Below are 20,405 nucleotides of genomic sequence, written 5' to 3'. Positions count from 1 at the left end.
CTCACTGATAGCCCAGCTCTCCGTGTCTTTCCAAGCGATAACCATCGGATCTGGTCAATTAACCTTCCTCCTAGAAAAAGGCCAACTCCCCCGAAACACTTTCATGTAAGAGATGAGTATGTAACAGTGGCCTCCTGGAATCGGTGTTGTCTAAGGCGAAGGTCTGAGTGCTTTAACGGAGGAACTCTCAAAGCAAGTAGACAGCAGGAGAGGAAAAGCAGTACCGGTGACAATGTACTGGGGAGCCAGGGAGGTGAGGCCTGCGCCCCTTTTGCGTCACTCAGGAGTCTGCCTATAAAAGTACAGATGTCATAGAGTTCTGCAAAGACATTTTCTTTATGTTTGAGCCACAAGTTTCCAGTATAAAAGGATAGTGTTTCTAAAATAGTTATTGAGCTCCCTGCTCCGTCCAAAGCACAGTGAGCAGATCCAGCGTCCAGCAGTCTCCCTTTATCCTGTGGGGATCCGTCCAAGACCCCCACTGGACGCCTCGAACCACAGGTAGCACCTCATCCTGTTATACTATGTTTTTTCCTTCACATGCATGCCTGTGATCAAGTTTAATATATAAACGAGGCACAACATTAACAAACTAGAACGACTGTGACAAGATACCGTATTCAAAGTTACGCGATTGTGGCCACTGTCTCAAAATATCTTACTGTAACTACCTCGTACTTGGACTAAATGGCTTCGTGCACATTCAGGGCATCCCTTGCTGGAGTCTCCGTAGAGGCTCCATGCTGTCGGGTGCAGCCTGCTGCTGTCACTTGGCCACATTCTTCCTCTCGTCCCCCCCAGTGTAGTGCCTTTTCCATCTTAACGCTTCAAACCCACTGTGGCCGTAACTGTTGCAGTTTGAGGTGCGCCATCGAAATAGCAAGAGTTTCTTTTCCTTTCTTCACAAAAACAGATTGCTAAACACTTGCCCTGGTGGCATTTAAACCACTCAGTGAAAGATTTAAAGAATTTTGAAGTTATTTCTATTTGCCTATTTATTTTTACAATTATGGAAGATTTTCATAATTATTCATTCAATCCCAGACTTCATCTGAACATTTATTTGCCTGATTGCTGCCAAATGCATCTCATTGGAAATCAAAAGCATGGAAATAGCACATTGTATTATGATACGATTGTTCCCTGTGAGGGACAGTGATCGAAATTATTGCCAACTGCCTTTATTAGAAAAAGAAAATTCTTAACTGATTAAAGGCTATGGCTATTATGCATCAACTGTTAAATGGGTTTTCAACTTTGTTGCTCCATTTTTAAAATATACTAAATTTCACTTCAGCACATATAATAAAGTTCTACAACTTCAAAGACATTTTGCATTCTGAGAGGGGTTCCTTATGGTTGTAATGTTCATTTGAAATTCAAATAACTCCTTGGAATTTGAAGCTAGCTAGGAGTTAAGTTATGTAGAAGAGGGGAAAGATCCCTTAAATCGTTGCTAATTTATATAACGCTAGAGGATATTATACCTCTACGTTTAGATAGGAGCTGCTAATGCATCTTTTGAAGTCATCAGATAATATACACGATCATAGTAAACATCTTGGGCAATGTGTAAGAACTCATTTTTTAACCCATATAGCTCTTATTTTAAATGATTATACATGTTTCCAAGCAAGTATTTTTCGGACTCCTTGTACAGTTGATGATGTCAAAGACCCAATAGAAGCCTAAGACATGGTTCTCTTTCCTCAGACAATTGCCATCTATTTACAGAGCCTGATGATACACATGACAATATAAAAGGACCACGGGGCATTCACTTGGAGCCTGAGAAAGTAAACACGGGCCACTAATCCCAATAAAATCACTATTCATGTTCCAAACAACCCTCACAAATGCATGCTAAGTAAATTTTTGCTGAACGAACGAATGAATGTATCAACCTAAATTTTGTCGTTGTTTGGGTCGTGGTGTTCTTTGTGGGGGTTTTTCCAGGAAATATCTGACAAGTGCTATTTAGTTACCATGTAAAGAAAACATTTTCTTTTTCAGTTTCACCTTTTTGGAGTTTTGCTGGCCGTGTTAGGAAACTTGGTCATCAGTATTTCCCTAAATATTCAGGTAAGAAGAGTTTACTTTTCTAACTCTGAATTTTTCTACCACATGGCTTTAATGGGCCACAGGCACTTGTGCCTTCTTGGGCAAAATGGAGAAACATTAAAAATATAAAAATTATATTTTGCGATCTCACTGATATAAAGGTAAATATAATCCAGTTGGACTACATTCATATTTTTTCTTCTGATTTTAAAAGAAATTAAGCGTTTTTGTGGTCCTCTTAATAGTATTGTGTACCCTAGGCAAGGTGTCCAGGTGGCTTATGAATTTGTACCACACTTGGAAAAATATTCATAATCTTGGCATAAGCTAATATTTTTCTTTAATGCTCTGTGTTTTCTTCTAGTACTTTTCTAATTTTTTTTACAAATTTTTAAAAGTAATCTAGAATTGTATTTACTTTTTATAAGGAAGTTCAGTTATCATAAAATCAATAAGGAAATAGGGCTTTTATTCGATGGACAGTTTTCCAGGAATTTATATGTTTAAAATACAAAGAAATACTCAAAGCAGATATAAATAAGACCCCCCCATAACCTAACCCCTGCTACCAAGGCATTCTGCCCGGTGTGGTCATTGTGGCAGCTATTTTGACTCATAAATTTGACTCTCTTTTCAAAAGGTTTTTCTTTAGTCACTGATTAACTTTATTTCATTCATGTTTATTTGGGCATCTGGACTTTTTGATGTTCTAATATAAGTGTTTGGAGGCAACAGGTTTGCCACCAGAACACAGGTGTTGTGAAAAACACTAAATCAAAGGTAAAATGGGAGAGGAAAAGACTCGTAGCAACATCGTCGTCATGGGACACGTCATGGGACACGGCAAGCCCGCCACTGCTGGCCATCTGATCTACAAGTGTGGTGGGATCAACAGAAGAACCATCGGAAAATGTGAGAAGGAGGCTGCTGAGATGGGGAAGGGCTCCTTCACGTGTGCCTGGGCCTCGGATAAACTGGAAGCTGACCGTGAGCATGCCGTCACCATTGACATCTCCCTGTGGCAAGTATGTGACCATCATTGATGCCCCAGGACACAGAGACGTCATCAAAAACGTGATTCCAGGCACATCTCGGGCCGACTGTGCTGACCTGATTTTTGCCGCTGGGGCTGGCGAATCTGAAGCAGGTTCTCTAAGGGTGGGCAGACCCGCGAGCATGCCCTCCTGGCCACACGCTGGGTGTGACGCAACTGGTGGTTGGTGTCAACAAAATGGATTCCGCTGAGCTGCGCTACAGCCCGAGGAGATACAGGGAAAGTATTGAAGAAGTCAGCACCTGCATTAAGAGAACTGGCTACAACTCTGACACGGTAGCATTTGTGCCAGTTTCTGGTTGGAGCGGCCACAGTGTGCTGGAGCCAAGTGCTAACATGCCTCGGGTCAAGGGAGGGCAGGTCGCCCATAAAGATGGCAGTGCCAGTGGAACCACAATGCTTGAGGCCCTGGATTGCATCCTGCCACCAACCTGTCCAATTGACAGTCCGCTGCATCCGCCCCTCCAGGATGTCTACAGAATTGGTGGTATTGGGGCCACGTGGGCCACATGGAGACTGGTGGTCTCAAACCCAGCATGGTGGTCACCTGCACTCCAGCCAGCGTTCCAGCTGAAGTCAAGTCTGCTGAAATGCGTCATGAAGCTCTTCCTGGGGACCATGTGGGCTTCAATGTCAAGAACGTGTCTGTTAAAGATGTTCATAGTGGCAGTGGGGCTGGTGACAGCAAAAATGACCGCCCAGTGGAAGCGGCTGGCTGCACAGCTCGGGTGATGTCCGAACCATCCGGGCCAAGTCAGTGCTGGCCATGCCCCTGTGCTGGTTTGTCTCACAGCTCACGCTGCAGAGTTGCTGAGCTGAAGACGACTGATCGTCATTCTGGGGAAAAGCTGGAAGATGGCCCTAAGTTCTTGAAATCTGGTGGTGCTGCTGCGTCCGTGAATGTGGTTTCCGGCAGGCCCACGTGTGCCGAGAGCTCCTCTGACTACCCTCCTCTGGGCTGTTTTGCTTTTGGTGACCTGAGACAGACACAGTTGCTGTGGGTTCATCAAAGCGGTGGGCGAAAAGGCAGCTGGAGCTGGCAAAGCCACCCAGTCTGCCCAGAAAGCTCAGAAGGCTACATGAGTAGTATCCCCAATCCCTGCCACCCCCATCTTAATCGGGTGGGAGAACGGTCGCAGAACTGTTTGTCTCAATTCATCATTTAAGTTTAATAGTAAAAGACCGGTTAATGATTACAGTGCATCGTGAAACCTTCAGAGGAAAGGAGAATGTTTTGTGGGCCATTTGTGTGTGTGTGGGGGGGGTGTCTATGGCAGTTTTTAAGATACTAGTTTTTAAAATCAGTACTTTTTAATGGAAACGACTTGACCCAAAATCTGTCACAGAATTTTGAGACCCATTAAAACAAAGTTTAATGAGAAACAAAATATAGTGTTTTGGTAGTGGACCAAAAAGTCACTTAACTCCGTCACACACGCCTCATCTTTAGATAGTATTACTACTTATTTTACGGAGTTGTTATGAGAATTAAGCCACACTAATGGGTGAGAAGACCCTTTAAGCTACAAAATGCTATATCAATGTGAGTCACTTCTGTTGATACGTTTGCAACAAACACAAAACCACAATAATTGCTCTACAGTGATCTGCCAATACATTTTAAAGCCGTGATGGGAATTGTCAGCGCCAAAATATTTTTAAAACAAGTTTTAATTGGGTAGAAATATTTTCTCATTTACATTCTGCTTTATTCCTAGAAATATTCTCACCTGCGGTTGGCCCGCCAAGAGCAGCCGCGGCCGGTCTTCAGGAGCGCGCTGTGGTGGGGCGGCGTCCTGCTGATGGCCGTGGGCGAGACGGGGAACTTCGCGGCCTACGGATTTGCCCCCGTTACTCTCATTGCTCCCTTAGGCTGTATGTCCGTTACAGGTGAGCCCCTTTTCTATGTTTCCACAAATGGAAATTTTAAGAGATCAGAAAGTTGGTGAAAAATATACAACTTAAAAAACACATGCACAAAGAAAGAAGGCCTATTTCCTGTTTTCTTAGCATGTTAACTTGGAGCGATTATACCACTAACTTCAGTTATCACTGTGATGTCGCCCCATCAACCATGAACAAACTTGCATTTTGTAGCTATAACACTGTGTATAAAAAGCCTAATTCCTAGCCTGAGTCTTAATAAATTAATGGTAACAGCATATGTTACACTGTACTTTTTAATCATTAATGAGTCATCTAAAAGCATTTGTAATCCAATTTATATGTTATTCATATGTTAAACTGGCATTACGTGCGCTCAGATGCTTCGGTGTCTGGTCTTGGACTCCGTAGTTTAGCATCCCTTTTACACATGAAGAATTAAATACTTGTTACTTCTAAAATTTATATGATTTACTAAATGCATTTAGAAAAGAGAATGGAAGATGTTGCTGAAAGACTAAAATAAAAGAGCAAAAATCGCTGCTGAAAAAGAGCAAGTTCCCTAAACCTCGTTAAAATCAATAAGATCTTGTTAGTTTCACTATTTGCTGCTATGGAAACAGCATGTTTCTAAACGTCTGTGAATTTGGAAACTTCATTGAGATAGAAACAAGTTGATGATTATTGTCTGGTCACAACTAGATCAAGCATAACATGTGCTTACAGACCCCAGTTTTAGTATTTCTCCTAAAAAGCATTAGATAGCCTTAAAGGGCGCATCGCTAAAACTGAAACAGTGTGTATTCAAAGAGAATTTCCTTTCATTTTGCAAGTAGTTTCCCCTTCTTAATCATTTAAAACATTTAAAATGCATTCACGATATACAATAACAGAATATTTAGCAAAGGACACTTTTTTAGCTTTCTAGAGATCGTTCCTTAAAAACCCTCATGCTGTTACTACTCGGAATAGGCTCCTTTACCATTTTTAACATTCTGATAAAGTGAGCAATTTGTGTATGTCTTATCTTCTATTTAGTACACATACTGTGTACACGGACGCTGGAGGTTTGATTTTCAAAATCTGAGAAATCACAGATAAAAGATCTAGTTATATGGCCAACTTGGGACTTCCACAGGCCCCCCGCTCCCCAGTTGTTCTGAAAATGTTATTTTCTTCTCCATAACGACTGTATATTTAAAGCTGATCTTTAGTTGTCTTTCTTTTTCTGCTTTTTGCTCAGTTTCCATGAAATAGCCAAAGGAAAAAGGTGCCCAGGCAAATCAGACGGTGACCTGGGGGAGGGCTGCGTGCACAGCACTGTATCAGATCCTCCGTTTATCTCGAGGCGCCCAGTCCTGGGAAGTCATTTTCCTGGGAGCAAGAAAAAGAGAGCTACTAGCTCAAAGGGCTGGATTTATTGTAAAGACCAGACGTTTCACAGGGATGAAATTTAGCCAGGCCTCTTGGGCCCCGAGGTGAAAATTTGGAAGTTGCCGGAAATTTAGGGCCGGCCTTGACCCTTCTTGCAGACCCTCCGTGAAGCCGCCTGTGAAACCGCTCGTTTTGGCAGGACCTGCTCGAAGCTCCCGTGAACCGCAGGAAGCTAGGGCGCCCCACCTTTCCCTCGCGGCGGCCAGTCCCCCACCTCAAACTCCAGATCCGCTGCCTTGCCCGATGGGCTTTGCCTAACGTTTCACGTCGCTGTGTGTGTGTGATCTCAGCCCCAATGAATGGTTCAACTCGAGAACGTTTTTAACAGCCTCCCTCTCTGCCCATTTAAAATTATTCAAGGAAGTAAATTACAGCCGCGCACACAAATCACTTCTGATTTTACAATCTTTGCGAACGACAGTATAGGCTCAGAAACGGTATTCCCCCAGCACGGCGGAGCTGCGTCAGGCTCCTGTGAAGCGTGTGGGTGGGTCAGGGACTCCCGGTGATGCAGACTTTCCCCCGGGACACCCCCTGCCTTCCGGAGCTTCTCTGTAAAGATTACAGGAACTCCAGAGAATTTGAAGCGAAGGAGAAAGTGTTTTTAAAACAGACGTATCTCGTGGCTGTGTTTACAGATGCGGCAGGAGGGTGTCCTCGATTTTCTTTGCTAGAACTTTCCTTCCTATTTCTTGGGAGCCTCAGCAAGGAAATCAAACCTCCCTTTGAACTAAGAAAAATGATAATGTCTGTTGCAATGTTGCGTGGAGGTTGCATAGTCTTTTCTGGCCTGTTTGCCTTTTGTCGCTTTACAGATTTTTTAAAAAAAGAAATGAACATCTCGAACGCTTCAGGAAGTTTCGCTCTCAAGTCCAGGCGAAGGGCTCTGTCTCCCATCCTCCTCTGTCTGCCTCTTCCCACGCACTGTGCCCGTGACCGCGGGGCCCAGGCTCACCTCACGCGGGTGCGTCAGGCCTGCTGTCCTGTCTTACCCGGTCAGAGCTGCTGCTCCTTTGCCCAGTGCCGTCGAACAGGTTTTTCAGGCCCCGGTTCCTGGCTCCTAGCCCAAGCTCAGCGGGCGTGGTCCCTGCTCCCTTCGCACCTGTGTGCCCTCTTCTCACCCATATAGAGCCTTTTTGTGAGTTAGCAGAAGGCAGCCCTTCTCGTGACGCTTTATTTCTGTCTGTCTGCACGTTGTAATACATTGATTTTATTCAAGCAGGACACTCTGGTGCCATCTGTCAGAAAATTGTCCCGGGAAATACACAAACCACCAAAATCTGAGATGTGGGCGGTGCCCCCTCAGATGTATAGTCTTTGTGCACAACCTGCTCAGCTGCACGGGGCGGTCCCGGCCTTGCATTTCCCCTTTGGCGAGTCTCAGCATGTTCTCAGTGACTGGTTTGATGTCTGTCCTGGCCGTTCAGCTGAGACCCAGGAGACTGGTGACTGTGTGTCTGGGTGCTGCCATCTGCTTTTTCTAGGAGAGTGTGGCTCAGGGAAATCACACAGTGCAGCCTCGTAGAATTGGGCTGAAACTGAATTATGATCAAATGAGGATAGGATGTTCTGTTCTAGGGTGTTGGAACAGAAAACGCACTTGGTTAAAAGATTTCAATTCCTGATGAAGTACAAGGGTTACGCATTTCTTTGCAAGGGACTTGTGAATGTTCGCTCTTGTAAATACACAAAGGCTTATCCGCCTGTCCTTTGGGGATTGAATTAGATTATTTGTTCATCTACAAAGTGTGTCCTTCATGTAATGTTTCCTTTTTCTGTTCATCCCCATGACCGATCTGTGCGGTGCCTAAGCATTGAGAGGTGATTTAAAATAATAAAGCTATCACAATCCAGAGTGGAAGCCACATAGAATTAAGAAGATTCATGGCAGCTCGGCCGGTGTGGCTTAGTGGTTGAGCTTCAACCCATGAACCAAGAGGTCCCCAGTTCAATTCCTGGTCAGGGCACATGCCCGGGTTATGAGCTCGATCCCCAGTAGGGGGTGTGCAGGAGGCAGCCGATCGATGTGTCTCTCTCATCAATGTTTCTACCTCTCTCTCCCTCTCCCTTCCCTTCTCTCTAAAATCATTAAAATAAAAAGATTCATGGCAGACCTTACTCAGTATAAAATTAATTGTCCAGGGGTGGCAAGGGGCTGGGAGTAGGAAGGGTGATTGCTTCAGGGGCAGGAGGGTAGAACAGATAGACTATGATAGACGTTTTTCAGTTTTATGCCTTGGAGTATACTTATTGAAAGTAATTAGGAAAGAGTTCAGAGAATATATCATCTTTTCCCAATTAAAGTCGGGCAGTACTTGAGAAATAGTCAAAGGTAAGAGACTAATATTGAATGTGCATCTGCTATGCCAGGTACCATCTGAGTCACATAAACTTATTTTCCTTAATTATTTCCCAGATGACTAGAAGTGAGTAATAAGTAGATTAAATTTGAGATAAATTATATGAGATCAAACACTTGGAATATTAAATGGAACAATAAAGATTAATAGCAGCTAAGTCTCCTTGGCCCTGGAATAATTTCCTAAGAGAAGCAGTCACCCTCGTCACGGGCTAATTGGGATTAAGATTGGAGAGCTAAGCACTGAGGAAACGAGAATAGAATGAGACATGTGACTGATAAGTCTTTTCCATCTTTAATTTTCCCCTAACATGCTGGCTTTTGCTCAAAGTGAGATTCCTGTTGTGGGGTATCTGTTGTTTCGTGTATTTCTGTTGAGCTGTTGGGAAGCTCCAAACTGAAATGTGTCTGTAACCCATTAGACAACGGTCACAGCGTAGCCAGAAAGCCCGGGTGAGGCCTTTGGAATTCCAAAGAAGTCATCTCGAGCAGAAACTTCGGTCTCCAAGATTTTTATCAGAAACAAATGAAAGGAAACATAGACCAGTGAGCGAGTGACCAGCCGCGTTCCACAAACCTAGTTACTGCCCTTGTCCCAGCCCTTAGAGCCCTGTGCCTGGCGCCGGCCTGGGTGAGCTCACTGGAGCCCTGTGACAGTGGCACTCGGCACAGACCTTTATTTTCGTGTTGGGAATATGCAACGATATCCCTTTTCTCAGTGACTTGCTGGGTTGTCTGCTTCAGTACGTGGTCCTCAAACCAGCCCAAGTAAAACGTATGGAACAAAACTCTGAGGTTCTGACCTTCTGTCTGTCCGCTCATGAACTCAGCTGGAAGCATTCCGAAAACCTAAAGATCTTTGTTTGAAATGTCTTTTTCACCCATCCCTAGTATTTGAGAACACTACCCAATTATTTTCCTTAATTATTTCCCAGATGACTAGAAGTGAGTAATAAATAGATTAAATTTGAGAGTATTTCCAGAGAAGTTGCTGTTAATGAAGTAATGCATGTTTAAATTTATAACACAAGAGTTCATCTTTTCAGTGATAGGATTTTTACCTCTTTTTGGAGTCCTTTCAAGTTTAATCACTAATGTGTGTCAAGTAAAATGTAGAAAAGGATTGTTGTTCTTAATCCAGGTAAATGTCCTGGATTGAAATTATGCAAATAACCTACGAACGATCTTTTAATTATTTTCAATAAATGACGATAGCAATTTTTTATTAAGATTAATTACTTGTGTCTGTTTTTATTCCTGCCCTTATGGATGGTAGCCAACGTTCCTCTCTGTAAAGAAACATTTTCAACGTGTCACAGCCTCAGATCTTCCAATCCTGACGCCACGGAATACGTTGTCCCTGACATGCTCTTTCACTGCAGTTCTGCGGCTGACAGGGAACAATAACCGCGGTGCAGTCAGGGCCTCCGTCGGGTTGGAGTCGCCTGAGCCCTTGAGCACGCTCGGGGCGTCCACGTGTCTGAAGCTTGGTTGTGACAAGAAAGGGCCCTGTGGTTTGCTTTCCATAAAGCTGCCATCGTATGTGGTCAGAAACCACGAGCCAGATATTTACGTGTGAGGATCTGTTTGTAGCATTATATATAAATATGTTCTTTTCATGTCATGTCGTACGTTACTTTTTTTTACATAAGAGAGTTTTCTTTACTACTTAGTCTTCTACTTTCCTAGATGTGTAAACATATACCCTGAGTTCTCTTCAGATCGTAGACACTAAACAATAAATCGAATGTCCAGGAGATGAAAACTGAGGACTGGATCAGTGTTCACAAACGGACGGCCTGTCGACCAGATCTGGCCTCTGCTCTGTTTTGTTTGGCTCAAACAATGCTTCTAAGAATACAAATTATTTTCCCATGTTTAGAAACTGGACCTTGACACACAAGAACTGGCTTTTTGTCCAGAAGTATCAGATGGACTCACCGCGTGCTAGGGCTGAAGTGCGGCTACCACCGGTCACACTGACCCCGTGTGGTTCGAGTGACCACAGCCCCACCGCAGGCCGTTGCAGCCCATGCGCAGTATGTTTCCTCTTAGAGAACTAGCTACCTGTAGGCACTGAGTTCTCGACCTGTGGACCAAAGGCTCTTTCCAGTTGAATCAGATAAGAATATCATATCGTAATTACATTTAAGTAACATGTAATTGTTTTTTTCTTAAGCTTTCGATTAAATTTGTCTTTTAAGAAGTGGTCATAAAAAGGTAGCTAAAATGGGGAAAAGTCAATGTGAACAAAATCTTTTTAAAATAGCCATATTCTAACACATTTAAATAGTTATTGAACGCTCTTCTGTGCTATTAAATCTCCAATTAAAAAATTATTATTCGGAGGGGTAGAGAATTTAAGTAGAGCGTACACAGACATCTTAATGTTGCAAACTGAAAAAGGGAATGCCCGTTTACCTATCATTCTACAGGCACGAAAATCTAAAATGATATATAAAAACCTACCCTTGCGTTTAATTGCTAACATATGGAAATGTTACTGAACTCAGGGGGTTCTTATTCAAGAACAAGACACGGTTGTCATTAGTTTTATTTACTTACAGCAAGTAAGACTCACATCCAAAGCTCTGGACACTATTTGGTTAATTACTTATAGATTTTTGTCTTTGCAATTGGCTAAACTTATCTAGTTGTGGTTCTGGTCAAGCTCATCCCATTGCAGCTGCAGCTGCAAAATACTGTGCCTTTTAACATCCAGCAAAAATAGCACTAAGAACCACTGAGACCTTGAGACCCTTGTCTTATCTAACAGAAAACTGATGCCTACCTTCTGAGTTATTAATCCACATTAGTAGATGTTACAGAAGAAAATCCAAATCAAGTTTGTACAACCTACCTGAGTTCTCATAAATTCAGGTTAACGTATAGCTGTTGTTTTCTCTCTCTCTCACTTGAGGCCTGCTGTGGATCTTAGAGCACCAGCTCTTGACCACAGTAGGCTAAGTAACCCTTCCGCAACCACCACCAAGTCTGAGTGACGTCAGAGAGGAGGCGAAGGAAGAACAAACTCAGGGTTGGCTCCTGAGTGAATCAGGAAGCATTAGGAAGCTCAACACCAGGGCACATACCTACCCCTGGGACTGGCACGGTCCCCTACATCTAGTCTTGGTTCAGCTGAAGCCACCAGAATCTTGCTTGGCCTTTGTTTTCATCTGGAGATCCAAATCAGAGTGCCCATGTATAAGTTTCCTTATGTCAACCTTGACCAGAAAGCATCTTCATTCTGACTGCTAACCTGAGTGACACTCAATGGCCCAAAAGAATCTAAACGACTCACCAGTGGGAGTCAGTTATAGCTGCTGCTAAGATTCTTTGTGGCCGTGAAGCTTCATGGTCAAGGCCGAGCGAATATATTAATAAACTTCCCCATGGGAGCTCTATTTGAACCAAACAAAATCCTAGAAGAAGCTTTTTTGTCTTTTTTCTTTCTGGATAATATTTCTGCTCTCTCTCCCCCCCCACACACACCCCCTACCCAGGATTCCTACATCACCACTGTTTGAACTTCGGTGTATTATCTTTCATATGCTGCTTTTCTCATTTTTTAATGTGTTATGGTCATTTATAGGCCAGTGTCCACCTCTGGAGTTTCAAAATTATTTATGAAACTGTGTAATGAATTTAACCCCAGGGTCTATGAACACCTATAGGGAGACCTGTGTCTGTGCGCACTCTGTAAGGACCGGCGCCGGGAGCCTTCTCTGTGTAGACTCATGTCCTACGAAGGCCAGAGTGGTAAAGGACCCATGAACCTCTGTCCAAATATGCCTGTAGTCCAAAAGGTACTCAACAGCTGGCTGGTGTGGCTCAGTGGTTGAGCATCAACCCATGAACCAAGAGGTCGCCGGTTCAGTTCCCGGTCAGGGCGCCCACCCCGGTGGTGGGCTCCATCCCCAGTGGGATGGAGGCAGCCGATCGATGTCTCTCTCTCATCAATGTTTCTCTCTCTCTCTCTCCTCCCCCTTTAAAATCAATTAAAAACATATTTAAAAACAAAACAAAACAAAAACAATGTACACAACCTTGTGAGTGCTGAAGTAAACTCTCAGTAGTAACTATAACAGTTTAAGCCCACCTAGCACAAATCTGTTTAATTTACAAGTGTGTTCTGTTGTAATGCTTTTTAAGCTACCGATCTTGAATTTTTTTTTTTTTCTGTTGTTGAATATTAAATTTTACTAGAGGAATAAAAGTGTAATGGATTTTCTCCCTCTCTGAGTGTTCATTAAACAACGGTCGTGGTTATAGCAACTAGACAGGGTTGAGTTGGACAGATCTCCAATCGCCAATATATATGGAAGCGCTTCAGTTTATTTTCTTCTCATCTTAAAAATTTACTGCTCTACTTGGAAGTCATGTTATTAACTGTTGCTCAGATACTGTTTTTGCTCGGCATAACTCTCATTTTAACAGTGTTTTGCAGCATAAATGAGCTACAAGTAAATGTATCTTAATCGAATGTTCTTTTTTTATTGCTTTCTTTGCTAAATAAAACTTAAAATCTTCTTATTCTCTTATGTAAAAAATTTATAGAAAATCTCATGTTCTCTTAAAACAGAAAAATGAGTGTATAAGTGTATCAGACATAATTTTTTCAGAGCTAAAAATAGTATATTTATGCTTCATAAAACTCTGATAGCTATTTCACAGCAATTGACGATTGGATGCATTAGTGTAGTTCAAGCTTATTTTTACCAATCATGTCCTTTCTGTTTTCAGCAATGAAATTATCTCCTGTATAGCATTTCCCCCTGTTCCTTCTGAAAGTGAAATTATTTATGAAACTGTGGCTTAGCAGCAAGCAGAGAAGGTAAAAGACGCTTCCTTCCTGCGAGGGAGGCTGTGGAGTGCGGTTTACTAGAGAGCTCTGGGCCGGATAAAGGAGATGCGGGTGCCGGTTCCAGTTCTGCTGCAGCATAGATGTTTGTTAGACAAACGGATCGATGAATAAACGACCTCTTTGGACCTCAGTTTCCCAATTCCCATGTGTAGGACCTGGAGGAGATTGTCTCTTTGTCTCCTGCCAGCCCCCAAATTCCCTCCTTCCACGTGAGCGCCGTCTCCCTTCTGGCTGGAATCTTTGCTGTGAAGCGGTCGCCTGTCGTTACAGGGGCCTGCGTTTGCGGGGTGTTTGTTGTGACTCTGCTCCCCCTGCTTGGAAACATTCCTTACCTAATTACGCAGGACGCCGGCGATGGGGGTGGGAGGGGGGTCTTGGGGTTTGTACCTTTTCTGATTCTCTGACGTGTGAAATTAGTTGCCCTGAATTACTTTGGTCCGAACCTGAAACAACATTTTTGTACATTTTTACATCTGTCCCAAACTCAGTTCTTAATGGGATGGGCTATGTATCTGCAGATTAACTGATGTGCAGAAAATATTGCTTTAATGTTTTAAAGGCATACTGCACAATTGAATTCATGCTTGGTGGACATCTCCCATGCTCTTTATTCCCAGTGAATCCTTCATTCCTATAAATAACCTCCCTCCCTCCCTCCCTCCCTCCCTCCCTCCCTCCCTCCCTCCCTCCCTCCCTCCTTTCCATGCATTCATTGAGTTATTAAACCCTCACTGTAAACGGGACACTGTCCCAATCACTGTCCTAGGGCCACTGTGACCCAGGCCACTTTCCACGTATCCTGAACCCCGGGGGGAAAGAACTCGTTTTTACAGCCGCAGCTGCTGGGGGTCTCTGACCACAACACAGCTACTCGCCTAAGACACAGATGGCTTAACTCCTTTCAAACACCGTTGCATGATAGATGTTTTTGTATCGGAAACACCACTAATGGCCATTTTCTTTCTAGGTAGTGCCTTTATTTCCGTTATGTTTCTGAAAGAAAACTTGAGAGCCTCAGATTTACTGGGTAAGTAATTGTTCGATGCATGTAATTATAGCACTGCTTGATCGGGAAATAATACCATCCATAAAAAACAGGTGCTTTATAAACTGGGGACAAATGACGGGCACCGATATAATCTTGGAGCTGCCACCTGCTCTCAATCTTCATTGCGCCCACTCCCCATACTGTTGACCACAGCAAATTATTATTTTACAGCATTGAGAGCATGACAAAATCCAGTAAATTCTGCTTCAAAGGACATATTTGTTAAATTGTCCCGTGAAACTGTTACATAAAAAGGAAAACCACACCCAAAAATTAGATGTACCGGTTAACTACCTGATTTGTATTTAGCTCTCCAAACGTAACATAGAATTTTGCTCTTCAAATTTTTATTTAGAGTGCCTGGCCCGCAGCATGGCTCAGCGGCTGAGCGTTGACCCGGTTCAGGACTCTCCCATCGCTGATGTTTCCGTCTCTCTCTCTCTCTGAAATCAATAAACTCTTTTTTTAAAAAAAGGGACACCCCTTTAATGAAATGGAGATAATATTACCTACTTTGTAGGACTGAATGAGTTCATGTATGTAAAACTCTTGGTACAGGGCCTATCCTATAATATTACCATCATTACGGCTGCCACCACAGCCACACACTCTGCTGGTTCATCAGAGGAAACCTCGATTCCGATATTTCTGCAGACCTTAGTGATCCAGGCCACATTTCCCGCAGCTCTGGGTGGGGTTCTTTTTTTTTTTCGCCTTCCGAACTCGATGCGTTCTGAGTAGGGCTGTGTAACGGACACCACATTTGTTGCGTACTATAGTTAATAGTGATCAGTTCTAGACTTTAATCTAGGACCATAAGAGTGAGGAAGGAGATAGTCACCATGCCCACGTCTCCAACGCAATATGGTGAGATTTTCATGATCTGAGGGGTAATCACCCATCTCGTACTTAGGGAAAGGTTTTTCTTCAGCCTCACTCAGGGCTGTGTGGTCACATGTCTTGTCTTTTGTCCTGTGTTGCTGTTGCCTTGAGAAAATTCGGCTCTTTCGGTTAAAAGCTTAAAAACATGCATTTTTTTTTCCTTTACAGAGACTAAAACCATACAAGGAAAAGATAGTAACATTTAAAAAATAAAAAAAAAGATTAACATAGAAGCATGCTAAAAATTAAATTGTCAAAATGGGCAAAAGAAAATCACTTGTTTTTCCCTGCTTGAAGCAAATGGAAGTTTGTTTTGCATGATGGAACAAATGAAGATTTTTGGGCCATGTGGGAACAAGCTGAACTAATTTATTGCCAAATGTTGCTCTGTGACTATGAAGCTTTTCACCACTGGCCTCAAAAAATGACCTCACAAAAGCTATGTCTGAAAGGAATCGCCAACTATTATTAACTCAATGACAAGCTCTGGACTGTGTTCTGGTTCTTCGTGGATTAATAACTTTAAATTATTTTAATGATTTTTTTTTCCTTTTAAAAAAAAGCACCAGATTTCTCTCCCCTCTAATCAGCCAAAAAGGATAGTATGTTCCCCTCTCTTCCTTAGTCATCAAAAGTACGGTATCTAATAGTCTGGGAGATCCTAGCTGATTTAATCCAGATAATATCATCGTAAAAATAAAAATTGCAGTCAATTCATCAGCTCTCCCCAGAGACTAGTAACTTAATCACTTCAAGTCACCTGTTAACGGTTTCCCCAGATAGAATGTCAGGAGATTAATAGTGAGATGAAGACCATCTCCTCCCACCCCAGAGGTCAGCTTGGTTTGGGGCCAGTATCTAGGATGCTAATCTGGCCAAACACAAGCCGTTATTTCTGGGTAAGAGGACAGATTGGCTCTTTGGTTTTCAAAGCTGCCTCAAGAATGGCAGGCTTTCTGATGGGAGGTGTAGAATGATTTGTACTCACTACATTATAGAGACTTCTCAGCCCAGGGCTCCTTCAGGATTTCCTTGCCTTAAGCCTGAGAATCTGGAGAGATTGTACTGAGGGGAAAGAATGTCCCAAATGGCGTTCGTTCTGTGACTCCTGGCGTCCCACAAAAGTAACAGCCAGACCCCATGGATCAGGAGACTTATTACCAGGACCAAGAGAATCACACATCAGTCTTCACTGGAGCCAGGTTAGCTGAATATTAGAAGACTCTTGGGCCTACCAGGAATAAGATAAAGTCACGTTCCAGAAGCTAGACAATAGACAGTTGACACTAGTGAGCACCGAGCTGGTGGGTAGGGACACATTAAAAGAGATTTCAGGCTTTCCGCAGGGGAAGGGTGGGCTGGGAGACCAGATGCCAGTTGAGGAGACTGTGCTGGTGGATCATGCGCCCCAGGCCTGCGTGGACGAGGGACTGAGGCTGGAGGTGCCAGTGAACGGAAGCACAGGAGGCTGACTCTCGGCTGCGCCCCTCCAGCCGCTGGACGCGTCACTCAGGCCCCAGTTTCTAGGGCCAGCGGCCGGAGCCCCTGAAACAGGCTGCACTCAAGCAGCTCACCCGGCCAAACGACAGGCGCGTCCCAAAGCAGAAAGCATCCCGCAAAGCACCGCTTCAGGCGGACAGAAATGGCCAAGTATGTTTAGAAAATATTATAACCGTATCTTCTTGTGGGAAATTCACAGTGAACACGAACGCATTAAGGACTCGGGGGGTCTTTCAGTAAGGGAGCTATTTAAGTGTGTCCAACTCACCGCCTCCCAGGGGGATTTGACCTGAGAGCAGCAGAAGGTAAAGAGCAAGTTTTCTAAGTCAGAAATCTGTGGCTTTACTGAAATAAAAATAGTAAGAACTCGTGTATCTCATGCCCCTTTTAGGAAAAAGTGGAATATAAATAAATGTTAAGGAAATTTCTTTAAGGAACTGCTAATGACTATCTTCAACACTTTAAACACTTATGAAAATGTGCATGTGATTTATAAAGGAGACAGTGAATCACACAGAGAAAAAAATGACACCCAATAAGCATATAGCAGGTAGCAGCCATACATTCTGCCTTTGTAAGTGCCAGACGTAGCTGAAATTAAAACTATTAAGAAGGAAGAATGTATGACCTCAGCTACCATAGAGTTACTCACTGGACTCACAGTGAGGTGAGGCTCAGACGAAATGATGCACATGAGAAAGTACTTTGCAAGTATAATTTCGGAATTATTAGTCATTTTATTTAAGGAGTTTTGAATGCAGTGAAGATCTGCATTGGTTTAAATGGGCACAGTAGACAAATGTGGAAGCAGATGTGAAATGGGGCAGAGGGGCTGTGTCAGGATGTGACATGGGGACCCTGTTGGAAAGTTAAGCTAAATGAGCCGCACTCCCTCCATATAACCGGACACTATGCAGGCTGAACGAGGGTGATGTTGCCCAAGATGCTCTGTTGATTAGAAATAAAGCACGGCACAGAAAAGTGTGTATAATACCATTTGTGTAAAAAACCCAGAATTCATACACACCAGCAAATGCACATGCATGAAATTACCAGTAAAGAAAACCTCAGGAAGTAGGAACCGGGAGGCCATCGGGGTGTAAGAGAGATTTAACTTCACTCATCACCCTCGTGTGCTTTTGAATTTTTTACCATATACATGTGTTACCCATTCCAAAGCAAATCTTTAAAAAGAAATGTAAATGGCACTAGATACAGTTCGATGAGATAAAGAAATAACTGGCAGAGGAGCTCAATATAAAGAAGAAATTTGGATTTCACAAAAGGAAGTTGGAAGTGTCAGACTTTTAAATTGTATTGTGCTTTTATTCTACTTTACCAAGTTTACAAAACTGTTTTTTTAAATCCCCTTTTCCTAGGAACCTAATATTGAACAATTATAAAAGATCTTTTTATTCCTAAAGAAAGGACAAGGCTGGGCAATAATTTTGCCCAAGATCTTATATATGGTTTTTATTATTTTCCTTTTATTACAATGCTCAAGAACATATAATGTTTTATTTTTTTAAATCTCATTAGAAATCGCTTTTAAAATTGTATCTATAATTTCTGTCTTCACAACACATTACAGAGTAAATTGTTACTCAGATGAAACTTCATAGCTTCTACGGTACCTGAAGAGCTATTGTTCAGCGTGTGTGAAAATCAAATGCTCTTTGTTTTCAGAAACTAGAGTTCAAAATCCTAAATCATTTGGGTGAGAAGAATAGGAAATAGGTGTCTTTGAACTGTGAGATTTTTATGGACAAAGCGAGTCGTTTGGGGTGGGAGCCCTGCTGGTTGTGTTGGGTGCTCAGCGCGGCCGACCCCAGCGAGGAAGCAGGCTGAATTTCGTTTCCAGGGTGCCACCTGAAAAGTGCTCCATGTGTCACTTTTTCTCGGGCTGCTAATTATTAATAAATAGGTAGCATCCTTCCTTTACCTCTCCATCCACGGCCACCACCGCCCTCCCAATTCCTCCATAATTTTAAGTAACATTAAAGTGATGAGAGTAACACATTCCTTACAGGTTTATTATGTGATATTTTACTCAGCTATGCCTCGAATTCTAGATTCTAAACTGGACTAAGTAAATCTTAGAGCAAAGTCAACGTTCACCTTTGTTATTTCTGCTAAAGGGTCTCCAATAAATGGCAACGATTAAGGCGCTCATTTACCCGAGTTTCAAAGCGTAAAATCAGCCGAGTGGGTGTGTGAAGGCTCCCTAGTGAGTCAGTGCAGAGCGGAGCGGGTGGGCAGGCGACCGACCCCCGCCGCCTGGGCTCCGCCATCTCGGCCCAGCTCTAGGGCCATCCTGCGCTTACTGGCCACAGAAAACGGCCAGCTTGGTTGTGTTTTCACGCCTCCATATGCACATGTTCTGATCTTCCCCATCTTAGGGGAACGTTTCTCTGGATGGACCAGGACCCACCTGGAACCACAGAGAAAAATCAGAAGCTATGTCCTGCCCCATGCATTTCCTGGCCCATATCCCTCCTGACAGGCGATGCTGGCAGGTGAATGTGTGATGCTCTCTAGGGATGGTTTGATGACTCGTATTTTAATAGGGACGACTGTCCACCCTTTTACAAATAATGCTCCGTCTATAGGTAACGTCTACAGCCAACAAAAAGACTGCACGCCCCTTTTCAACCTGTTTTGTCTTTTCGATTTTATTTAAAGGTATGACATTGGCATTCGCAGGATCCTATTTATTGGTGAACTTTGCTCCAAATATAACTCAGGCGATCTCGGCAAGAACAATACAGTATTACTTTGTTGGCTGGCAGTTCCTGATGTATGTGGTAAGAATTCTAATTACTATGGCAGAAGCTGTGTTATCTGGACCACTGGTACGTGCAGGTGTCAGAGAACTAATACAGTCTTTTCTTCTCAGCATTAATATCTCATTAAAATGTAGCTATATCTGTCCAATATTAAAGTATTTGAAACACTAACTCAGCAATAGGAGTCGCCCAGTTTCCCAGGGATCCTGTCCTTGAGGGTGACCTGTGACTGGAAAAATGTCCACAACATTTAATCTGACAAATTTCAGAACAACGTATTTTAGGACAACTCAAAGTAAAACCAAACAAACAGATTCCCCAAAAAGTCTCTCTCCCAAGGCCCAAGGGAGGTACCTGAAGATACATTTCTCCACTGAATTTTATTCAAGGTAGATCTTCTCCTCAAAACAGCTCTCACTGAGACCAAGGCAACAGCAGGTTGCTGGCGGAGGGGCAGACGGCAGGGGGACGGTGCTGAGAGGTGTGCAAGAGAAAAGGCGATGAGCTGTCTCCCGCGTTTGCCGTACCAGGCG

The 20,405-nt window shown here is 43.2% G+C and overlaps 1 protein-coding gene across 1 annotated transcript in view; it reads left to right on the top strand.

Annotated features, from left to right (window-relative positions):
• Window positions 1-20,405, top strand: part of NIPAL2 (NIPA like domain containing 2) — a 34,726-nt gene that overhangs the window by 2,641 nt on the left and 11,680 nt on the right. Inside the window, exons 2-5 of the mRNA XM_081117384.1 lie at window positions 2,014-2,082; window positions 4,834-5,005; window positions 14,624-14,683; window positions 19,769-19,890. Of these exons, the coding sequence (XP_080973510.1) occupies window positions 2,014-2,082; window positions 4,834-5,005; window positions 14,624-14,683; window positions 19,769-19,890 (423 nt within the window). The remainder of the gene's footprint in view (window positions 1-2,013; window positions 2,083-4,833; window positions 5,006-14,623; window positions 14,684-19,768; window positions 19,891-20,405) is intronic.

Source organism: Miniopterus schreibersii, assembly GCF_964146895.1.
Source record: "Miniopterus schreibersii genome assembly, chromosome: 17".
NCBI classification, from domain to species: domain Eukaryota; kingdom Metazoa; phylum Chordata; class Mammalia; order Chiroptera; family Miniopteridae; genus Miniopterus; species Miniopterus schreibersii.
This window is presented reverse-complemented; position numbering and strand designations above follow the sequence as displayed.